Source organism: Cynocephalus volans, chromosome 7 (genome assembly GCF_027409185.1).
Source record: "Cynocephalus volans isolate mCynVol1 chromosome 7, mCynVol1.pri, whole genome shotgun sequence".
NCBI lineage: Eukaryota > Metazoa > Chordata > Mammalia > Dermoptera > Cynocephalidae > Cynocephalus > Cynocephalus volans.
The window spans coordinates 127,844,639-127,861,995 of record NC_084466.1 but is presented as its reverse complement, the minus strand read 5'-3'; the positions used below and the strand labels follow the sequence as shown (position 1 = coordinate 127,861,995).

The 17,357-nt window shown below is 44.8% G+C and overlaps 1 protein-coding gene across 1 annotated transcript in view; it reads right to left on the bottom strand.

Moving 5' to 3' along the window:
- Positions 1 to 3,056: 3,056 nt before the first annotated feature.
- The window catches only part of DNTT (DNA nucleotidylexotransferase), a 29,064-nt gene continuing 14,763 nt past the window's right edge, over positions 3,057 to 17,357 (bottom strand). Inside the window, exons 6-11 of the mRNA XM_063103258.1 lie at positions 16,773 to 16,896; positions 13,435 to 13,567; positions 12,225 to 12,330; positions 8,931 to 9,176; positions 5,039 to 5,122; positions 3,057 to 3,143 (exon numbers count right to left, since the gene is read on the bottom strand). Coding sequence (XP_062959328.1) covers positions 3,057 to 3,143; positions 5,039 to 5,122; positions 8,931 to 9,176; positions 12,225 to 12,330; positions 13,435 to 13,567; positions 16,773 to 16,896 — 780 coding nt within the window. The remainder of the gene's footprint in view (positions 3,144 to 5,038; positions 5,123 to 8,930; positions 9,177 to 12,224; positions 12,331 to 13,434; positions 13,568 to 16,772; positions 16,897 to 17,357) is intronic.

The following is a 17,357-nucleotide window of genomic DNA, read 5'->3' as shown; positions in this document are numbered from 1 at the left end:
AAAAGGACAAATATTGTGTGATTTCACTTATGGAGATACTTAGAATAGGAAAATTCACAGGAACAGAAAGTAGAATAGAGGTTGCTGGGGGTTTCGGGGGAGCGGGGGATGAGGGAATGATTGCTTAACGGGTACAGGGTTTCTGTTTGGGGTGATGAAAAAGCTCTGGCAATGGGTGGTGCTGATGGCTGCACAACATTGTGAATGTACTTAATGCCGCGGAATCGTGCAATTAAAAAGGGTGAATTTAGATGGCAAGATTTATGTTATGTATATTTTAGCACAATTAAAAAATAGTTTTTTCCTCTGATACATTGGAAAAGCTTCTGTCACTTGTGTTGAGAAGGGGTCTGGGTTTGGCACAGTGATCGTCCAGTCTAAACAGGAAGGGAGTGGTGACACTGCTGTCACTCATCTGTCCTCCCTGTGGGCTAACTTGGGTATATTTACTACCAAACGTGGAACATAGCTCTGGCATCATCCTGATAACTTGGAAAGGGCCTTTAGACAATGTGGGCCAATCTTCTAATTCTACAGGTGAGAAAATAAGGCCAGAGGAAGGGCGTGACTTGCCCCCGGTCACACAGTGTGCTAGTGAAGGTGCTGCAGCTCCTGGCTCCCACCCAGACCTCTGCGCTCTGTTCAGGGCTCACAAACACAGAAGCCTAGGCGGCTGGCCAGACACTCTAAAGGGGGAAGCAGTAGGGTGGTGACCGGGGTGCTGGGCTGAAACGGGGTGCATGCCCACTACAGAGGGCAATGCTGCTCAGCTCTAGCTCATCGATGCCATGTGGGGGGAGCCTCTCGTTGCCATTTCTTTTGTCTTCCGAGAGAAGCCCTAAATCTTTTTTTTTTTTTAATGTATACTCTATCAAATTTCAAAAACGGGCCACTAATTCAAAAAAGTCCTAAAACACAGTGAAACCAAACAAAACACATCCATGGGCTGTGTTTGGCTTGTGGGCTGCCAGTTTTTGACCTCTGCCAAACATAACACGAACTTTTCTCCCTTTCAGGTTTTCAGTGTGCTTGATAAATTCATTTCTAGAAGTTCATTAAAAAAAAAAAAAAAAAAAAAAAAGACCACAAAAACTCTGGCTCAGCTGTCCCATTCCCTGTCCGCAGAACACGGTGTACCTTCCCCCGCCTCTGTGTTTGAACTGCGATGTAGCTGCAAACCCTCCCATTTTTCAAAACCTGCTCAGGTCTGTCCTCTGTGAAGTCACCTTTAGCCTTCCCAGCCCTCAGGAATCTTCCCTGGAGTTTCTAAGTCTACACTGTCTTTACCTGGCTGGGCGATTACTCTCCTCCAGGTGCCAGCTCTCCTGCTGTGGTGCCAACCGGCCACTGATCTCTGGCATGGTCATTTTGTTGTTCATTTTCTTTTCTTCTTTCCAGGCCTCTCCTCTGAGGGAGGCTGATATCATGAATAGATCTGGATTTTGGACATTAATCCCTGCCCACCCTTTTCTGCGATTCAGCACGCCCTGCATCCCCAGGAGGCCTGAGCTCCTGGCTGACTCCTCAGTGGACTCAGAGGATGTTGTTTCTCTGGTGGAAGAGGTGGTGTCTCGGAAGTAGCTTGCATTCACGGACCCAGTTCTTCACCCCTCCCTGCATCCATGCCCTTCGCCATATGACTTTGTGATATTCTCCTGCTGTGGCAGGGCACAATTCTCCGTTCCTCAAGACTTAGATATGTGACATGCTTTGGCCACTGGATATTAGACATGGAAAGAGTCTGGAAAAGAGCTTACACACTTGGGTTTGCTTGCCCTAGTGTCTATGCTGTCATCATGAGAAGGATATGCCTGGGCTGGCCCACTGGTCACAGGAGGAGGCTGAGCCCAGCTGGATCAGCCTGACACCCAGCCATTGTGTGGGTCTGTGTTGTCTTAAAGCCATTGGGTTTTGGGACAGTTTGTTATGCTGAATTGTTGGCAATATTAACTAATATGCCACCCGCCCCCAGGTTCTAACTCCAGGAAGGGAAGGAGTCTCTTTCCCTGTGCATTCCGGGGTCACTGCACTTCTCGATGGGGACCTGGATCTCCCAATCTCCTCTTCCCTGAAAGGCCTGGAAAGAAGGAAGGAGAGTCGTCACAGGACCTCCCAGCTCTTCAGCAGGCTGAGGACACCGAAGGAGTTGGAACAGATGGCTTTTCAGGCCCCTTCAAGGCGTAGTGTATGTGTCCCCTTGCAGGAAGCATGAGTTCAGAATGGGTCTGGAGCCTGGGAATTCCAAAGGCTGCCTCCAGCAGGGCTGCCTCCTTGCCTTGGGTGCCCTGAGATGAGGGGACCAAGAGAGTTTGTCTTCCTGACAGAGACTGAGCTACTAAGATCCACAGAGAAACTCCAAGATGGAAAAAAAAGGGAGATATTTCTTCAGTCGTTTAGGAAACTGAACTTTCTTCTGAGTGAAAGCTGTCGGACTACATCCCTTCTGTGGCCTTGTGCGGGGACACCTAGGGACCCAGATCCATGGTGACCAGGGAGGAGCAGGATTTGAACTGAGCTGAACCAATCAAGAGTCAGTGCCCTTCCTCCAAAGCTCCAGAAAGGACCCTGAGTTCTCTTGGGAATCCCTGCATCTTCTAATTAAACCTGTTGTTCCCTCAAGATACATCATAAACTCTTTATTTTTCCACTTTGTTACTTTGTGTTTTAAAATATTTTATAATATTTGAGCGAAGAAAAGAAGCTCCACCATCATGTTTCCTCCCATTTTTATTGGCAACACACAGCACTTCAGCTACACTGTGGGCAGAGTGGGCTTGGATGAGCTTCCGTGGATAAGCCACTAAGGACAACACCATTCCTATTGAAAAATGTACTGTGAATGCTAAGCAGCAGTCATGCAAATGGTCTAGCAGAACATAACTCATCACCAGGTGGCGCCTTATCATGTTTCTAAAGCTATTTATTTCTAGTAACAATCTGCATTTCAATAAGACCTAAAGAATCCTGAACTCTCTCCTAAGGCATCTTTTACTAATATGAAGCATAATTTATTTAACCTGAAAAATAAGGCAGGAAAAAATGTTGACAACTTTTTCCTAGGCATTTCTTTCCCATGGTTCAATGTAATCCAATCCCAGATGTGCAAAAATTTCTTCTTCACTTTCTGCTTTGAGAAATATCCTCTGAAAGCATAACAAGAAATACGTACATTCAGATATTTTCCTAAGCATCTCAGTGCGGACGCAGTGAAAGTACTACTCGTAAAACTGTCTTGTCTGAACAAATGATTGCCAAAATGTAATTCTCTGCTTTTGAGTATAAGTCATCTTAACTGACTTCTGTAATTTTTACATTTTCCCTACCCAAAAATCAGGTACTAAATGAATTAAGGTTAAATCATGACAGCCTTACATGGTCAGCAAAAGGCATTTGGATGTTTTCCCTATGTGTCTGTAGTCCTTAACCACAGCTGTGCACTAGAACCACTTGGAGTTTTTTCAAAAATCATCGAAGCTTGAGCCACACAACTGTCTAATGAAAACAGAACCTCAGGGGAGGTTTTGTCATCAGTCTGTTTAAAAGCTCTGGGTCATTCCAATGTGCAACCAGAGTTATGGTCTGCTGGTAATTATATGTACCTATACATGCTGGCTTCTCCTCCAGCCTTCCACACCTTCCGCCAGCGCCACCAGGCTCCTGCCCCATGATCTCTTTAAGACCAAGCACCACTTCCCTTTCATCCCTTTTTGTTTATAGCACAGTGCTGGACACATAGAATGTACTTGACTACACTGAGCTATTTATTGTGTGTCAATTTGTAAGTGCTCCTAAATCGTGTTGTGTGAATCTGCCTCCACACACATGCTCAGCATCTGAGGCTGTCCTGCCAGTATCCACAGCCCCCTCCTTCTGCGAGCAGCACCTTGATTTTTTTTTTTTTTTTTTTTTTTTGCAGGGGGAGGTGAACTACCCCTCTCTATCTCAGTCCACGAGGGTCAGGTGGAGCTACTCCTACCTCCAAAGGGAAGCACACGACCCAAGCCTGGCCAATCAGAGCTATAGTGATGGGTTCAGGGATGGGCACATGACCCAGGCCTGGCCAATGAGCATCAGCTAGGATTCCTGCTGGAACTGAGAGGAAAGAGGCCCTTCTCTGTTGGAGTAACCAAGAGAATGGGACTCATGGGAAAACCCTGCCTGAGAATGAAACCAACACTGAAAGAAGGCGGCCTGAGCACCTGGAGCCAACTTACTCTTGGATATATAAGCTGTATATAACCCAAGTTCCCTTTTTCACCTATGCCATTTTTGGGTTCAGTTTCTAACACTTGCAACGGAGATAGCTCTAACTAAATATACCTCATTTAAACTGTAAGTTCCTAGAAGGCAAGGACTGTTATTTCTGGTTATTTTGTGTCTTCTTTCCCCTTGGAGCCTAGTTTGGTGTCCTTCACCATTGTAAGAACAGTATACCTTGGCACTCATGGATTTCACAACTGAATCTTTGACTCTTCATAATTCATATAGCAATTTATGATTTTGCAGAGGCACAAATTGGATTGTGACCACAGTAAGGCTAACATGCCAAAAGAGTCACACAGCTGGGGAGTAAGCTCAGCTGGGAGCTCACCTACATCTCAGGGCAGCCCTGTTGCTGTCATTCTTGCAGGAGACTCTCAGTAAGGACCTACATCGTCACTCAAAATGCTACTGCCCCTGCACGTGAGGGGTATTCCAGTGGCATTTGTGATTTGGAGGGAACCTTGGTTTTCTTTGGACTTACTCATTGCAAACAAGGATATACCAGACTCAATTAATGTTCACCACTAGACTGGTTCTGGAGGCCCAACTGGCTCATTATCTTTGAGTCAAAAGCTGCGGTGGTCCATTCCCGGCCAAGTAGGAGTATAAGCCTGTGGGGATCTTTCCAGCTGCCCTCAACTGTGACCAGCTGGGAACAGGACAGTCATAGCAAAGGAAACTGTACCTGGACACTAAATCAGTTCAGGAAAAGTGCTCAGGGAGCCAGCCTTGGGGGTGAGGATCAAAGTATCCCATTTCAGGAAGAAAATGTTACCTTGGTTTTGTCATATAAAGCGTGGTTATCCAGTCTCATCTTTCGCTCATGCGTGGCATAGCGTCTGAGGTCTCGCTCAAACTGCTGGACAAGAGATAATTAACATAAATTACTATGAAGTAGAATGTCTTCAGTATTAGGTGTTTAGAGAGACTGAAGTCCCTCTAGTGAAAGATCTATCTCCACTAAACATTCTCAAAGGGATTTTCTTCCCCAGGACGAAGTGCTCTGATAACAGAGCTTGGCGGGTCCCTGAGTGTACAAGAATGTCAGCTCCGTGAGAATAGGAACCTGATTGTTTTGTCTGTAACCCCGTTCCCTCACCAAATAGTGCCTGGCATGTAGGCGATGTATGGCAAATGTTTGTTGAATGAATAAATGGCTAGTGTAAACACTTAGTCCACAGTAATACCTGAGCCAGAGTAAATGCTGGATAAATAATCCTTTGTCTTTTTTTTTTTTTTTTTTTGGTTATTATTGTAAAAAGGATGAGAAGTTAGGGGACCCATTCCAGCCTGGATTTTGTCCCTACCTAGCTGTGCATCTCTTGGCAAGTCACCCAGCCTCTCTAAATCTTGGTTGGTCAAACAGAAAAATGGAGGACATGCATGACTAAGGTCCCCTCTCTCTCAACCTGAGATTCGGTGTAACTGATGGTCTGAGTCACCTGTCCCAGAATGACATCTCCCATGATCAGGAGTGGGCTCTGAGGCTGCAGGGAGGAAAACCTGAAACCTAAGGCAGAGAACAGGAAAACCTTGGAAAAGGAGGACCATAAATAACTTTGTCACTGAGGCCAATTTTTCTGAGAAAACCACAGATTTAGAAATTTTGTCCTTACCCTGAGGGATTAAGGAGAGAGCCTGGGATAATTGCGCCCTCTAGTGGCGAAGAACGATTTCCTATTATAGGAAAACTGGGCAGGGTGGGCTGAGAAGACAGACTTTCCAACCACAAGACCTTTATAACGGGGTGGAGAGGGAGCCAGGGTTGTGGAAGAACAGGGTGAAGCAGAGTCTGAGTGTGGTAGCTGTAGGTCTGTGAAAGTACAGGAGTGTTGTCCAGCACACCGCCTCCCTCCCCTCAGCCCTGGGCCTCTCTCCTCCCCTCCTCCAAGCACTTGGCTGAGCAATGGCTGCTACACTGTGTGTTGGGGGTAGGTGGAGAGAGGCTGGAGCTGGGGGGAAGGGTGAATGGGGACAGTGAGGGATTGCCCTTGGCTCCCAGCCCTGAGAAGTTAAAGTGAGAGATGTATTCCTGGACTCCTCTGCTAAAGCCTCAGGAGCATTTTCCCATAGACTGCTAGGAATTACAATGTCTTTCATCTGGAGAGTAATAATATTGACTCGACAAATATTTACTGAGTACCAGGTATGTTCTGGGTGCCTGGATTATAAAAGTGAACAAAACAAAGATGTCTTTCCTGGTGGAGCTTATTCTAGCAGGGACATAGACAGTACACAGTGACAGAATAAGTAAGTAAATTACCTGATATATTCAAAGGTAAGTGCTATGGACTTATTAAATAGGGTGGTCATGGCAGGCCTCATTGCGGAGGGGGATTTGAACAAGGACTTGAAGAAGGTGAAGGAACTAGCCAAGTGAACTCTGGGGGAAGAGAATCCCAGGCAGACGGAATAGATAGACAGAGGACTTAGGGCTGAGCATGCCTGGCCTGTTTAGGGAGAGAACAGTAGGACAGTTCAGAGAGGTAAGATGGGGCAGGGGGGCAGGTCATGCAGGGCTTTCTAGGCCAGTGTAAGACCTTTGGCACTTACTCTGAGTTAAGGGGGAGTCCCTGCAAGGTTTGAACAGGAAAGTGACATGGTCTGACATGTTTTAACAGGATCACATGGCTGTAGGGGGCTAGGGCAGAAGCAGGAGACCAGTTAGAAAGGCCATGGCAGTAATCCTATCAATGATATCCTCTGAACATCTGACATAAACACAAATAATACTCTTGAAAGAATCCCAGCAAATAAAGTGACATTGACAAGCTAAGCAGATCTATTTTGAGAAAACATGGTTCAGGGGAAAACAGAAGTTCCTTTTGATTTTTAACTAATGAACTCTGTACCCAGTCCAGAAATCATACCATACCTGAATGGCTTTAGAAAATTTCAGCTTAATGTGTTCCTGTGGATTGGCCCTGCTCAGAACATCTTCAGCCCACAAAGATAATAGGGAAGCTTTGTGAGCTCAGTAAATCAGACAGCCTGGTAAATTAATAAACCCAAGCTGAGGTGAGATTAATAGATAACCTAGATTATCTTGAGAACATTTCCCAGGCCCTGATGTCTTTGAGCAAAAGGGTAAAATGGAATTTCTAAACCTACAAGAATTTAGACTAGACCAATCCTAGTCATCCACCAACATATGTCCCCTGGGGACAGAGCTTCAAACTGAAGCCATTTCAGGCCGACAAAACACACCACATTCAGTGGTCACACAGGTGGGACACAGAGATAATGACACAAGTACCTACCATTTGCTGAGCTTTTATCACATCTAAACACATACAACATCTCATGTAACCCAGGCAGCAACTCTATGAGGTGGGCACCACTGTAACTCCCAGTACAGATGGGACAACTGAGGCTCAAAGAGGTTAAATAGTTTGTTTAAAGTTACCCAGCTAAAAAGTTTAACAGCTTAGTGTTCTGCCAGTGCCCTGCAGAACCAATAGCGCCTATTACTGAGAATTCTGAGAAGAGACTAGAATGTGCTGAAAACAGGTCCATCTTAAAAACAAAGAGGGCAGAGGGCAACCAGTTCAGCCAGTGATTCCTAACTGGCATGACCTGGCATGAACATGGACTGCTTTTTGGAAATTTCCTCTTTCTCAGAATACTCTGTGTTCCTAAAGATTTGTGTATATCAGACAAATCACATTTATGGTGTATTGTTTCATTAGTTTTTCCACTTTTTTTTTAAGAATGAAAGATGCGTTTAATTGCCAGTCAACATTTTTGATTAAGGGTAAAAAATCCCAGTACTAAGATGCTGTCCTGAAATAACTTCAGCCCAAAGCAACCTGACATTCAACTCAAGGTTGAGAACAATTAATTCGTGTTATGTCCTTCATTCATATAAAACCCTCCAAGAACTCATTTCACTCAAAGCAACAGCCAGCTACTTGGGGAAAGAGGAGAAACAGTGTGGGGTGCTTAGTTTGGAGGGTGGAGCACAGGCTCACAGCACTCGAACCTCAGTGCCATCTCCTGTGAATTGATAATGATGGGACTGGGAGCTGCCCTTCGTCATTCAGCCCTGACCACATTCCTGGCATGGTGCTGAGGCTTTGAGAGCGTCATCTTGCTGAATCTCTGCAATGCAGGGAGGTAGCTGAGGTCATCGTCCTTATTTTCCTGGTGGGAAAACCGAGTCTTCCAGAACATAGGGAACTTGTCCAAGATCACCCAGCTGGTAGGAGGCAGAGCAGGGGCTTCTGACCAGGTCTGGGATGAACCCAACCTGTGCTCTTAACCACCCCGCTGGTTTCTCTGCTTCATACTTGAGATACCACAGTATCACCTCCAGGTGATACTGCTTCAGAATCACCTGGAGGGCTTTTTCAAAGCACAAATTGCTAGGCACCACCCCCAGAGTTTCTGATTCAGTAGGTCTGGGGTGGGGTGGAGAATTTACATGTCTCACCTGTTCCTAGGTGAGACTACTGCTGCCTGTCTGGGACCATACATGGAGAATAACTGTTCTAAGTCAATCTGTCTCCCTTGACCATGTGCAGTTGCAATGCCCTGATTTAGAGGTTTCTGGGCACTGCCCCCTCCCTTGTCACTCCACCTCTGCTGCCATCATCTCTTTCCTGGGCCCTGGTACACCTAGCGTATGTCTTTCAGAGAGCTAACACATGGGTCCATGTAGCACTTACCGGGGAGCCAGTCCACCCCAGCAGGGCGAAGGCACGGCACTCATAGGGGCACATGACCAGGTCCACCCGGATGGCCTTCCAGGTCTTTCCTTCCTGCTGGCTGGACTTGTCACTGTCCACTCTCTGATGGTCCAATTTTAAAATCAGAAAGCACTTTTGAAAATGATCCAAAGCATCCACATTCCTGCTAGGCAACTTGAGCTTTTCAAATGTTGACTCTACAAGGTCATGGTATAAAAGTAATCCCTGAAAAGCAACAGAACAACATCAGGAAGAGTTTCTGATGGAGAAGGTCTGTGATTTCATACTGGGCTCCTAATGGAATCTTTACAGATTTGAGCAGAACGTGGGTGTCTGTCCTTGCATTGAGAGCCCACGTGGCAGCACCAGGAGAGGAAGCTGAGGAAGTGGCTGTATTATCCTCTCTCTGCAGAAAAGGAATTTGGCCATTAGAGAGGCTGAGCCAAAGCCACTTAATGGCAAAACTGCAAGAGAATCCCTCTCTTCACTTCTGAACCTCAGCCAGAGCTCAGCAACTCTCCTCACTTCTTTAAAAACAAACCAACCATAAACAAAAAGCCATGATGTTTCTGGGGGTTGGGGGTGGGAGCTGCTTTGAGTTAGTGCCCCTTTATATTATACCGATGGCCGGGTTTAAGTGGTCCAAAGGGTTGTGGCTGAAGGCTGAGCCCCACTTTGGGTGGGATGACGTGCTATTTCTAGACAGCATTTGGGATGCTCTTGCTCATGAGAGATTGTTTTCTGCTGCCTTGGAGAAAGTGGGTAAAGTTAGTGATACACGTTTCATCTAAAGTTGCCTACTCAGAAAGTTCACAAGTGATTTTAAGGCATGCCCAAGCGCGTTGCCATCCACCAGTGTGTCTGCTCCATGGGAGTTCCTCAGGGCACAGGACAGAAGTGGGGAAGGGAGAGGCAGGAACATGCAATTAACTGCTAAATCTTGAGTGGCGACTACAAGAGCAAATAACCCTCAAATAATGTAATCATAGCTGCTGGGGTGTGTGATTTGTTATCATGCAATGTTTAGGTCAGGCGTTCTCAAATTTTATCATCAGAAGCATTTGGAAGGTTTGCTAAAGCACTGTTGGCAGGGCCCTGTCCCCAGAGTGATCCGGTGGGAGACGGGAGAGGCAAGAATGTGCATTTCTAACAGGTTCCCAGGTGCTGCTGATGCTGCTGGACCAGGGACCACACTTGGAGCACCACTGGTTCATTTATTATTGTGATTAGACATGCTTTGCATTTCTTCTGCAACCCCCCAAGAGCCATTGTTTCAACTTGAGAAGATATTTTTTCTTTTGCTGATCTCAGAAGAGGGAACTCTTCACCCTTGCTTGCCTCGGAGGAGGAAGAAAGATATCAGGAACAGCAAACACCATTTGAAGTGGTGGGGGGGTGGGGGGGCGGAGTACTGATGTCAGGAAGAGCCTGGCACGGGGGTGGGGGTTATGTTGTCCTAGGGGACCTCTCATAACCAGCTCAAGAAACACAATTCTGCTTCTTAATGAAACTTGCTAAAACGAGTACAGTGTGACAGCCTTTGTGTACATTTCAATTACGTAACTCTGAAAACCAACTATTAAAACATTAACAAGTCTCATATGGAAGCCAAATATGCAACAACACCCACCGCTCTTTTAAAAACATCCACAAAGCGGGCTTCCTAATTGTGAACTGTGTTTGTGCTACGGCCACATGGTGGTGGCACTTGGCTGGTGGTTGGGTTTGTCTTGCATTTTGCAGGGTGTTGGGAGCATCCCTTGAACTTATCGCTCCTGTCTGTGTATTCAGATGGCTTGTTTTCCCTGTTTCACAGATGAGGAAAGTGAAGCTTGGAAAGATTAAGGAACTCATTTCAAGGGCATACAGCCAGTAAATGGCAGGGCTGTGCTTTTAAATCCCAAATCTCAAATCCACATGCTTAACATCAGCCTCCACGGCGGTACCTGCATATAAAATGCTCATCTCTGCTTGGGGACCAGCAGCACAACTGCCTCGAGACAAGGAAGGACCAATGGGAGAGGCCCCAGTGCCATCCTTCCCCCATCCCAGTCTTGAATAGTCTCAGCATGTGGAGGGATTGCCTATAAACCAAGGACAAATAGGTCCACTGTTGCAGGGGCCCCTCAGCAGGGAGCCAGGCAGCCGCTGTCCACCCAGGCCTCGGCCAGCAAGGTCCATGGGTTGTGCTCCTTGCCTGTCAATGACAATCTTTCATCTTTCCTGCTTGAGCAGAGCAGCGGGCCAGTGTAGCTGACTCTTCCTTGTCCTTCCTTCTCCTGGACTGGCCTATTACGTTCACTCTCAGGCCCCCGGCCACCCTGTTTCCATTCTCCTGAGAGGGACAGAAGAGACTTGATAGCCTCATAGGTGGATTTGGATCTGGTTCCAAAGTTGGATCTTCACTTGCAGTGCTCATAGCCTGGGGTTGAGTGTTTCTAGTTCATATTTTCACTTCATCTGGGGTCTCTCTCTGGCATATCAGTGAGGTTGGTCCAAACCCAACAGATGCTAACCACTCAGGAAGGATGAAGTTGTGCCTGAAACACACCAGCTCCAGCATCCTCAGCCCACCAGGGTCTACAGATCCCTAGAGCAGGGTCCTCTGCTCTCTCTGGGGAGTGGAGCTCTCAGTGGAGTCAGGACCCTGCAGGTGGCTCTGGCTGCAGGGTTAGCTTAGTTTAGATTAGCTTCCTTCACTAAGGGCAATAGGCTGCCTGTTGCACGTCTAACCTCCTCAGTGGGTGGGGGCTTCTGAGCCATGACCTCTGCTGGGCCCAGCTTGCTCTGATTAGTTGCCTTCTTCCTAACTCAGCACAAAGTCAAGGTGGTAATTGACCAGCATAGAATTCAAGGCAATAGCAACACCTCTCAGATGGATTTTATCTCAGTCTTATCAGCCCTGCCCTACCTAAACTTGCAGCTTTCCCTGATCACATTTCCTAGGTCTCTACAGTGCATGTTCTTTTTTGGGGGGGCGGGGGGTGGCATGCTTTAATGCCTTTGCATGTTGAATACAGATGCATAGCTGCCCTAGGCCCCTTTGATAATTGGGTAAATGTAAATAAACAAGATACACATTCATAACATACTCTAGGACCCAAAGCAGGTGAGTCTCATTGCGGGTCATATGGCTTTGTATAAACTATTGCAAATAATTGAGAATTGGTTACATGGTCATTACACAATTACAAGGTAAATAATATGCAAAATTCAACTGTGTTAATATAATGCTTGAGTGTGCAAGTATTTATTTTTGATCTTTCTTCTTACCTTCTTTTCCCATAAGTTTATCACTTTATGTAAAAGTTGTTCTTCTTCCTCTGTTGATCCTGGGCTGGTAATTAAAAAATCTACATCATGCCCAATCTTCTTACCCCTAATTTAAAAAAATAGTATAAAATGGAAATCAATTATATTTTTAGCCCTCAGTTCTTAAAAATCACTTTTGTTTCTATGCGCTATGCTTCAGGTTTGCAGCACAAAATACTCATGACATTTTTAAAAATGAAATATACTTGATTTCACAACTCTATTCCTTGCAAAATAAATTTGACACAGAAAAAGTCATATATAGTATGCATATGATTATGTACATGTGAGCAAAAAATAACAAAGAAGATTATTTCTCATACACACACACATTCCCACATGCGCGCACATGTATGCACACACACGGAGACAAGTTTGACGACAAGCAAACCAAGAACTGTATTCACATAATATAATGTAGCACTCTTAGAATTATGACATAGACTAAGGGCATTTTCTTAGGTTCGATCTTCTCCCACTCTCTCCCTTGCCCTATACCTGGCTTGTCAGAACAGCCAATGGCCAGCAGATAGGAGGGCCAGAGGGAGAGGTGGAGGACAGTGTGGGAGGGAAAGAATCCCTTTCTGCAATGGAAGCCTCAATACCCAACAACTGCACACATCTCTGTGAAGAGTTCCTTCCTTCATTCATTCAACCAAGATTTCTCAAGCACCTCTTGTGTGCCAGGCATCTTGCCCTGATCTCGCTGAGCAGTAGGCTCTAAAAGCTTAGTGGGAAGAGTGCATGCAGGAACAATGGTTGTAATGCTGTGCAATAAGTGCTTGGGAGGTGTCCGGGAAGCACGGAAGAGAGTCTCTAGCCCAGCCTGGAGGAAGAGGCAATCAAGGAAGGCTTTCGGAGGAGGTGGCATCTAAATTGAGTCTTAAAGGATGAAGAGAAGTCAGCTGGGTGACAATTTGAGGAACTGCAGTCCAAGCAGAAAAGTCCAACTGAGCAAAGTCACAGAGACAAGAAAAAGCTCTGTGTATGCAGGGAACGACAAGCCATTTGAGGTTGCGGAAATGAAACATGAGGAGCAGGAGAGAAAGCTGCAGAGAGGGGCTGGCACCAGATCCCAAAAGGCCTTTTGTGCTGTTTCAGAAGCCTGTATGTGACAGGGAGTCACTGATGGTGTTAAAGCAGGGGAGGCCAAGCAACCTGCATTATTTACCTCCGGAAACCTCCTGTCATGGTGACGAAGGCATCAGGAAGAAAGGCCCAGACAGCCTCTTTAACCAGCACACTGACCGCCTCTGCTTCTGCCCTGGTCACACAGCTGACAAGGTCTTCATAATAGAGGAATCCTGAGGGACCATTTGACAGGTTAATGGAGAGAGTGACACCCATGTGAGACAACCCACCCTCAGTGGGAGGGGATTCTGCCCCAAGATAGGACTGACAAGGCCACAGGCATCAATACCAAATTCTGTTTCCATAGAGACAAAATAGTAGTCCATATAATTCATTTGGTTGTGAATTTTTCATGGTAACAATGGCTTGTTGCTTTCTGGTTGAGAGCCTTACAATTTCCTGACTAAGAAAGAGACAATATCATATATCCTTCTGGAATCCAAATTGTTCAAATCTGATTTCCTACAGAAGAACCAGCCTTCTTGATCAGTAAGCTATGCCCTACGATTTAAAAAAGGTAATGCATAAAGATTTGGGATGGGAGAATTTAGGGTTGGAAGGTGATGGATTGATTAAAAAATTAAAGTCAAGAATAGGAAGAGAGTAGGTTTGTGTCTAAAGCAAGGTAGAAAATGTCTCGGGTAGTTTTGGTGTGACCACCACCAATAAATGAAAACTCAGACAGAGTCCTTATGATGAAGAGTTAATGACGTGGTTACTTCCACTGAGCAGTGCAGGGGGAGGAAGGAGTAAAGGAAATTGGAGGTTTATCCCTGAGAAACAGGATGAAGGATTGGAGGGAGATGCACTGGGTGGGGAGATCCACAGAGCCTGGGGGGCATCTAATTATGCTATAATACAAGACACTGCTCTCCTTTCTAGGATCCCCAAGAATTCTGCTTCAATCTTTCTAACAACAGGGAGCTCTGATACCTCCGGAAGCAGCCCATTTCCTAATTGTAAATTCTGTTTGGGCAGTTCTTTCTTTTGATAAGCCTAAGTCTACTTCCCTGCAGCCTGACCTATCCTGGCCCTCTGAAATAACACAGAGTAAACCTATTGGTCCTTGTTTCTCACCCCAAGACCGTGAATACACCTATAAATCGTGTCCAATACCGATCCACACTGCTTGTGGAACACTACTCTCTTTATGTCAGTATTGACACTTTCTCTCTCTCTCTCTCTCTCTCTCTCCTTTTTTTTGTAAGAAGCCACCTTTTCTATTGCAACATGGTCATTTTTGTGAATGTGGGGAGTTTGATCCAAAAAGCAGTGTTCCATTAGGCTCTAATGCAGACATTGTTATCATGACTGATATTCAAAGTACAATTCACTTAGTGACCATAAAACTCTTGTGCTTATTCAGTGCTGAGTACATAAACCAAAGTCATGGTTAATAACTATTTCTTTAAGAAAATGTGCAGATATCAGGAAAGAACACGGAGGTACTATAATGATTTGTTGATATGCACGAAAGCAATCTAATTGGCTTTCCTTTTCGGTATAGCAGGGCAGGTAACTTATTACAAAAACCTGTCACACTGCGTAATGTTGAGTTTTGCTGCTGTATTTCAGAAACTGACTTTTCAAGACAAATGTGGCATGTGAATGCTCAGGCTTCGGGGAACTGTGATCAAGTACAATTATAAATAAAACTGGATAAGGTTTTCCATCTGACCCATGAATCATACTTTCAGCATATTCAATTAGCTTACCCTTTGCAGTATTCTAAGACAGTCCCACTACCAATTCCATTCATTGTCATGCTTCTTGCATATGACAAGTTTTGGGGGGGGGTATAAGTATGATGGGAAGGCATTCCTTGATTTCTACATAGAATGCAAAGCATTCAATACTCTGATGGTAATCATGATAGATTAAGTGAGTAATAGCTGCTTCATTCACTGGGTTGGAATTGCCCAATGGAAGAGGAAAAATCCAGTTTATGAAACTAGGGAATTGGAAGCTCCTTAGATCCTGAGAGCACTTGACATCATTTGACAGGTGAAACACTACACTGCCTCCCAGTTTCTAAGTGTTTAGAGTGCTTACTGTCATCCCAACCATTTACTTGCCGTTTATATTTAACATTTATGTAAACTTCTTTTTAATGGCATCTCTAGAGCTGGTATAAATCATGATTATTAAATGTGCAATTTTAGGAGCCCAAAATATAAATTTAAGAAGAGTCTTTTTTCTCTTAGACTTTTGTTTTCTGTGTGGCATCCCGACTTTATTTTCTGTGCATATCCTGCTTCTTAGCCATCTCTCAGAAGTTAGCAACTTTACAAAAGACGAATAGGGGTCTTCTGTCGTATCACTGATGGTACCCACCACGATCTTATTTGCTTCCTCTGCTCTTGCCAGTTTTGTTGTTGCTGTTGTTTCTGTCATCACTTAAACACAAGACAGCTGTTTCCTTTTTTTTCCTGGCCTCCTCTGATAGAAAAGTCCCTTACTTACATACCACTAAAAATTTTGATGATTTCATCATTCTCTGTAACTCCAAAAGCCATATTTCTGGGGACTGTGACTGTGACTCCCTTTCAAATAATAATTATATTGTATTTCTATTGCATGTTAAAAGTAAACATTTAAAACACGCACAATTTTTTTTTTGACCCCATGTATTGGCAATTTTTATTTTTAAACAATTTTCAGGGACCCTCCATAAATGGAAGTGATCAAGCCACCTTCAAGCTCTGGGAAGCCCAGCCAGGCTTTCAGATGGGTAATAACAGCTTTGTGTCTCCCCACCGTCTTCTCTTCTCAGGTTTGAGTCCTAGTTGGGTAAATCAACCCTGTATCTAGACTTCTACCATTTCCCTCCTATTTTCCTGGTGTTTTACAGTTTCTAAAGCACATTCACATCTGTGCCAGTCAACAACTCTAGTTTGTTCAAGTGTTCTTTACTCCCCAATCTTCCATGTTGACTTCCTTCTATTCTTGACTCCTCACCCATGTCTCTTACTCAGGGAGACAGGCGACGCCCAAATGTCTAGTAGAGTCAGTAAGAACCAGATCCCCAGTGCAACCTAGTCTAACATCTGGATAAAGGAATAATAACAGCCACCATGAAGAGCAGCTTTACTCTGTGCCAGACACAGTGCTAAGGGCTTTGCCTGAATTCTTTGATTTATTCAGAAAATAAGTAGTAATGTTATCTCTCTTTTACAGATGAAGTAACTAAGCCTAAAGATTTTTAACTAATTTGCTCAAGATCACACAGCTGGAAAGCGTTGGAGCCAGGATTTGGAACCAAGCCTCAACTGACACCAAAAAAGTGTCCTAACTCACCCAGATTGGAGCCAACGTGTAACTGACTCAGATCTTTACCACAGCCCATAGCAGCAATGATTTTTAGGAGACACAATTTACCTGCTTTCTGCATTCGTGTAAATTTCAGGCTTTTGTCCGACCTTATTGTACTCAGAGTTCTGAAACCCATCCTGAACCATCTCTCAGATGTCTTCAACCCCACTCCAAATACAGAAGTAAAGAGCTGACACGGAGGGAAAGGCATGCCATTAGTTTCTAAAATAATCATTATGACAATGAAGTGGTACTTTACAAGGTCTCAGGCAATGAAAAAAAGTATAAGCAAATCTCTGACCCAGTTTCTCCTGAATATAACAAGCAGATGGGAGATAGTAATTTTCCAGAGGTCTTTTTATTTCAGGGGAGTCCTTTTGAGACATGTGTTATTATACAAAATGAAACAAGTGAGGGAAAGGCTCAAGCATCTGTGTAGGGCTCATGTACCGCCTAACTGATGGCTTGCCTGTGCTTTTGATGCATGATAACTTATCCCGATCAGGCTCTCCCATTTGCCTAGAGTCTCTTGCACGTGATCATGCTCTGCATATCTTCCCTCACATTTTAGAGAGGGGCGTAGGTTATATAAATTCACACGCAGGTTATATAAATTCTCCACCATTACACAGCTGATAAATGCAGAGCCAG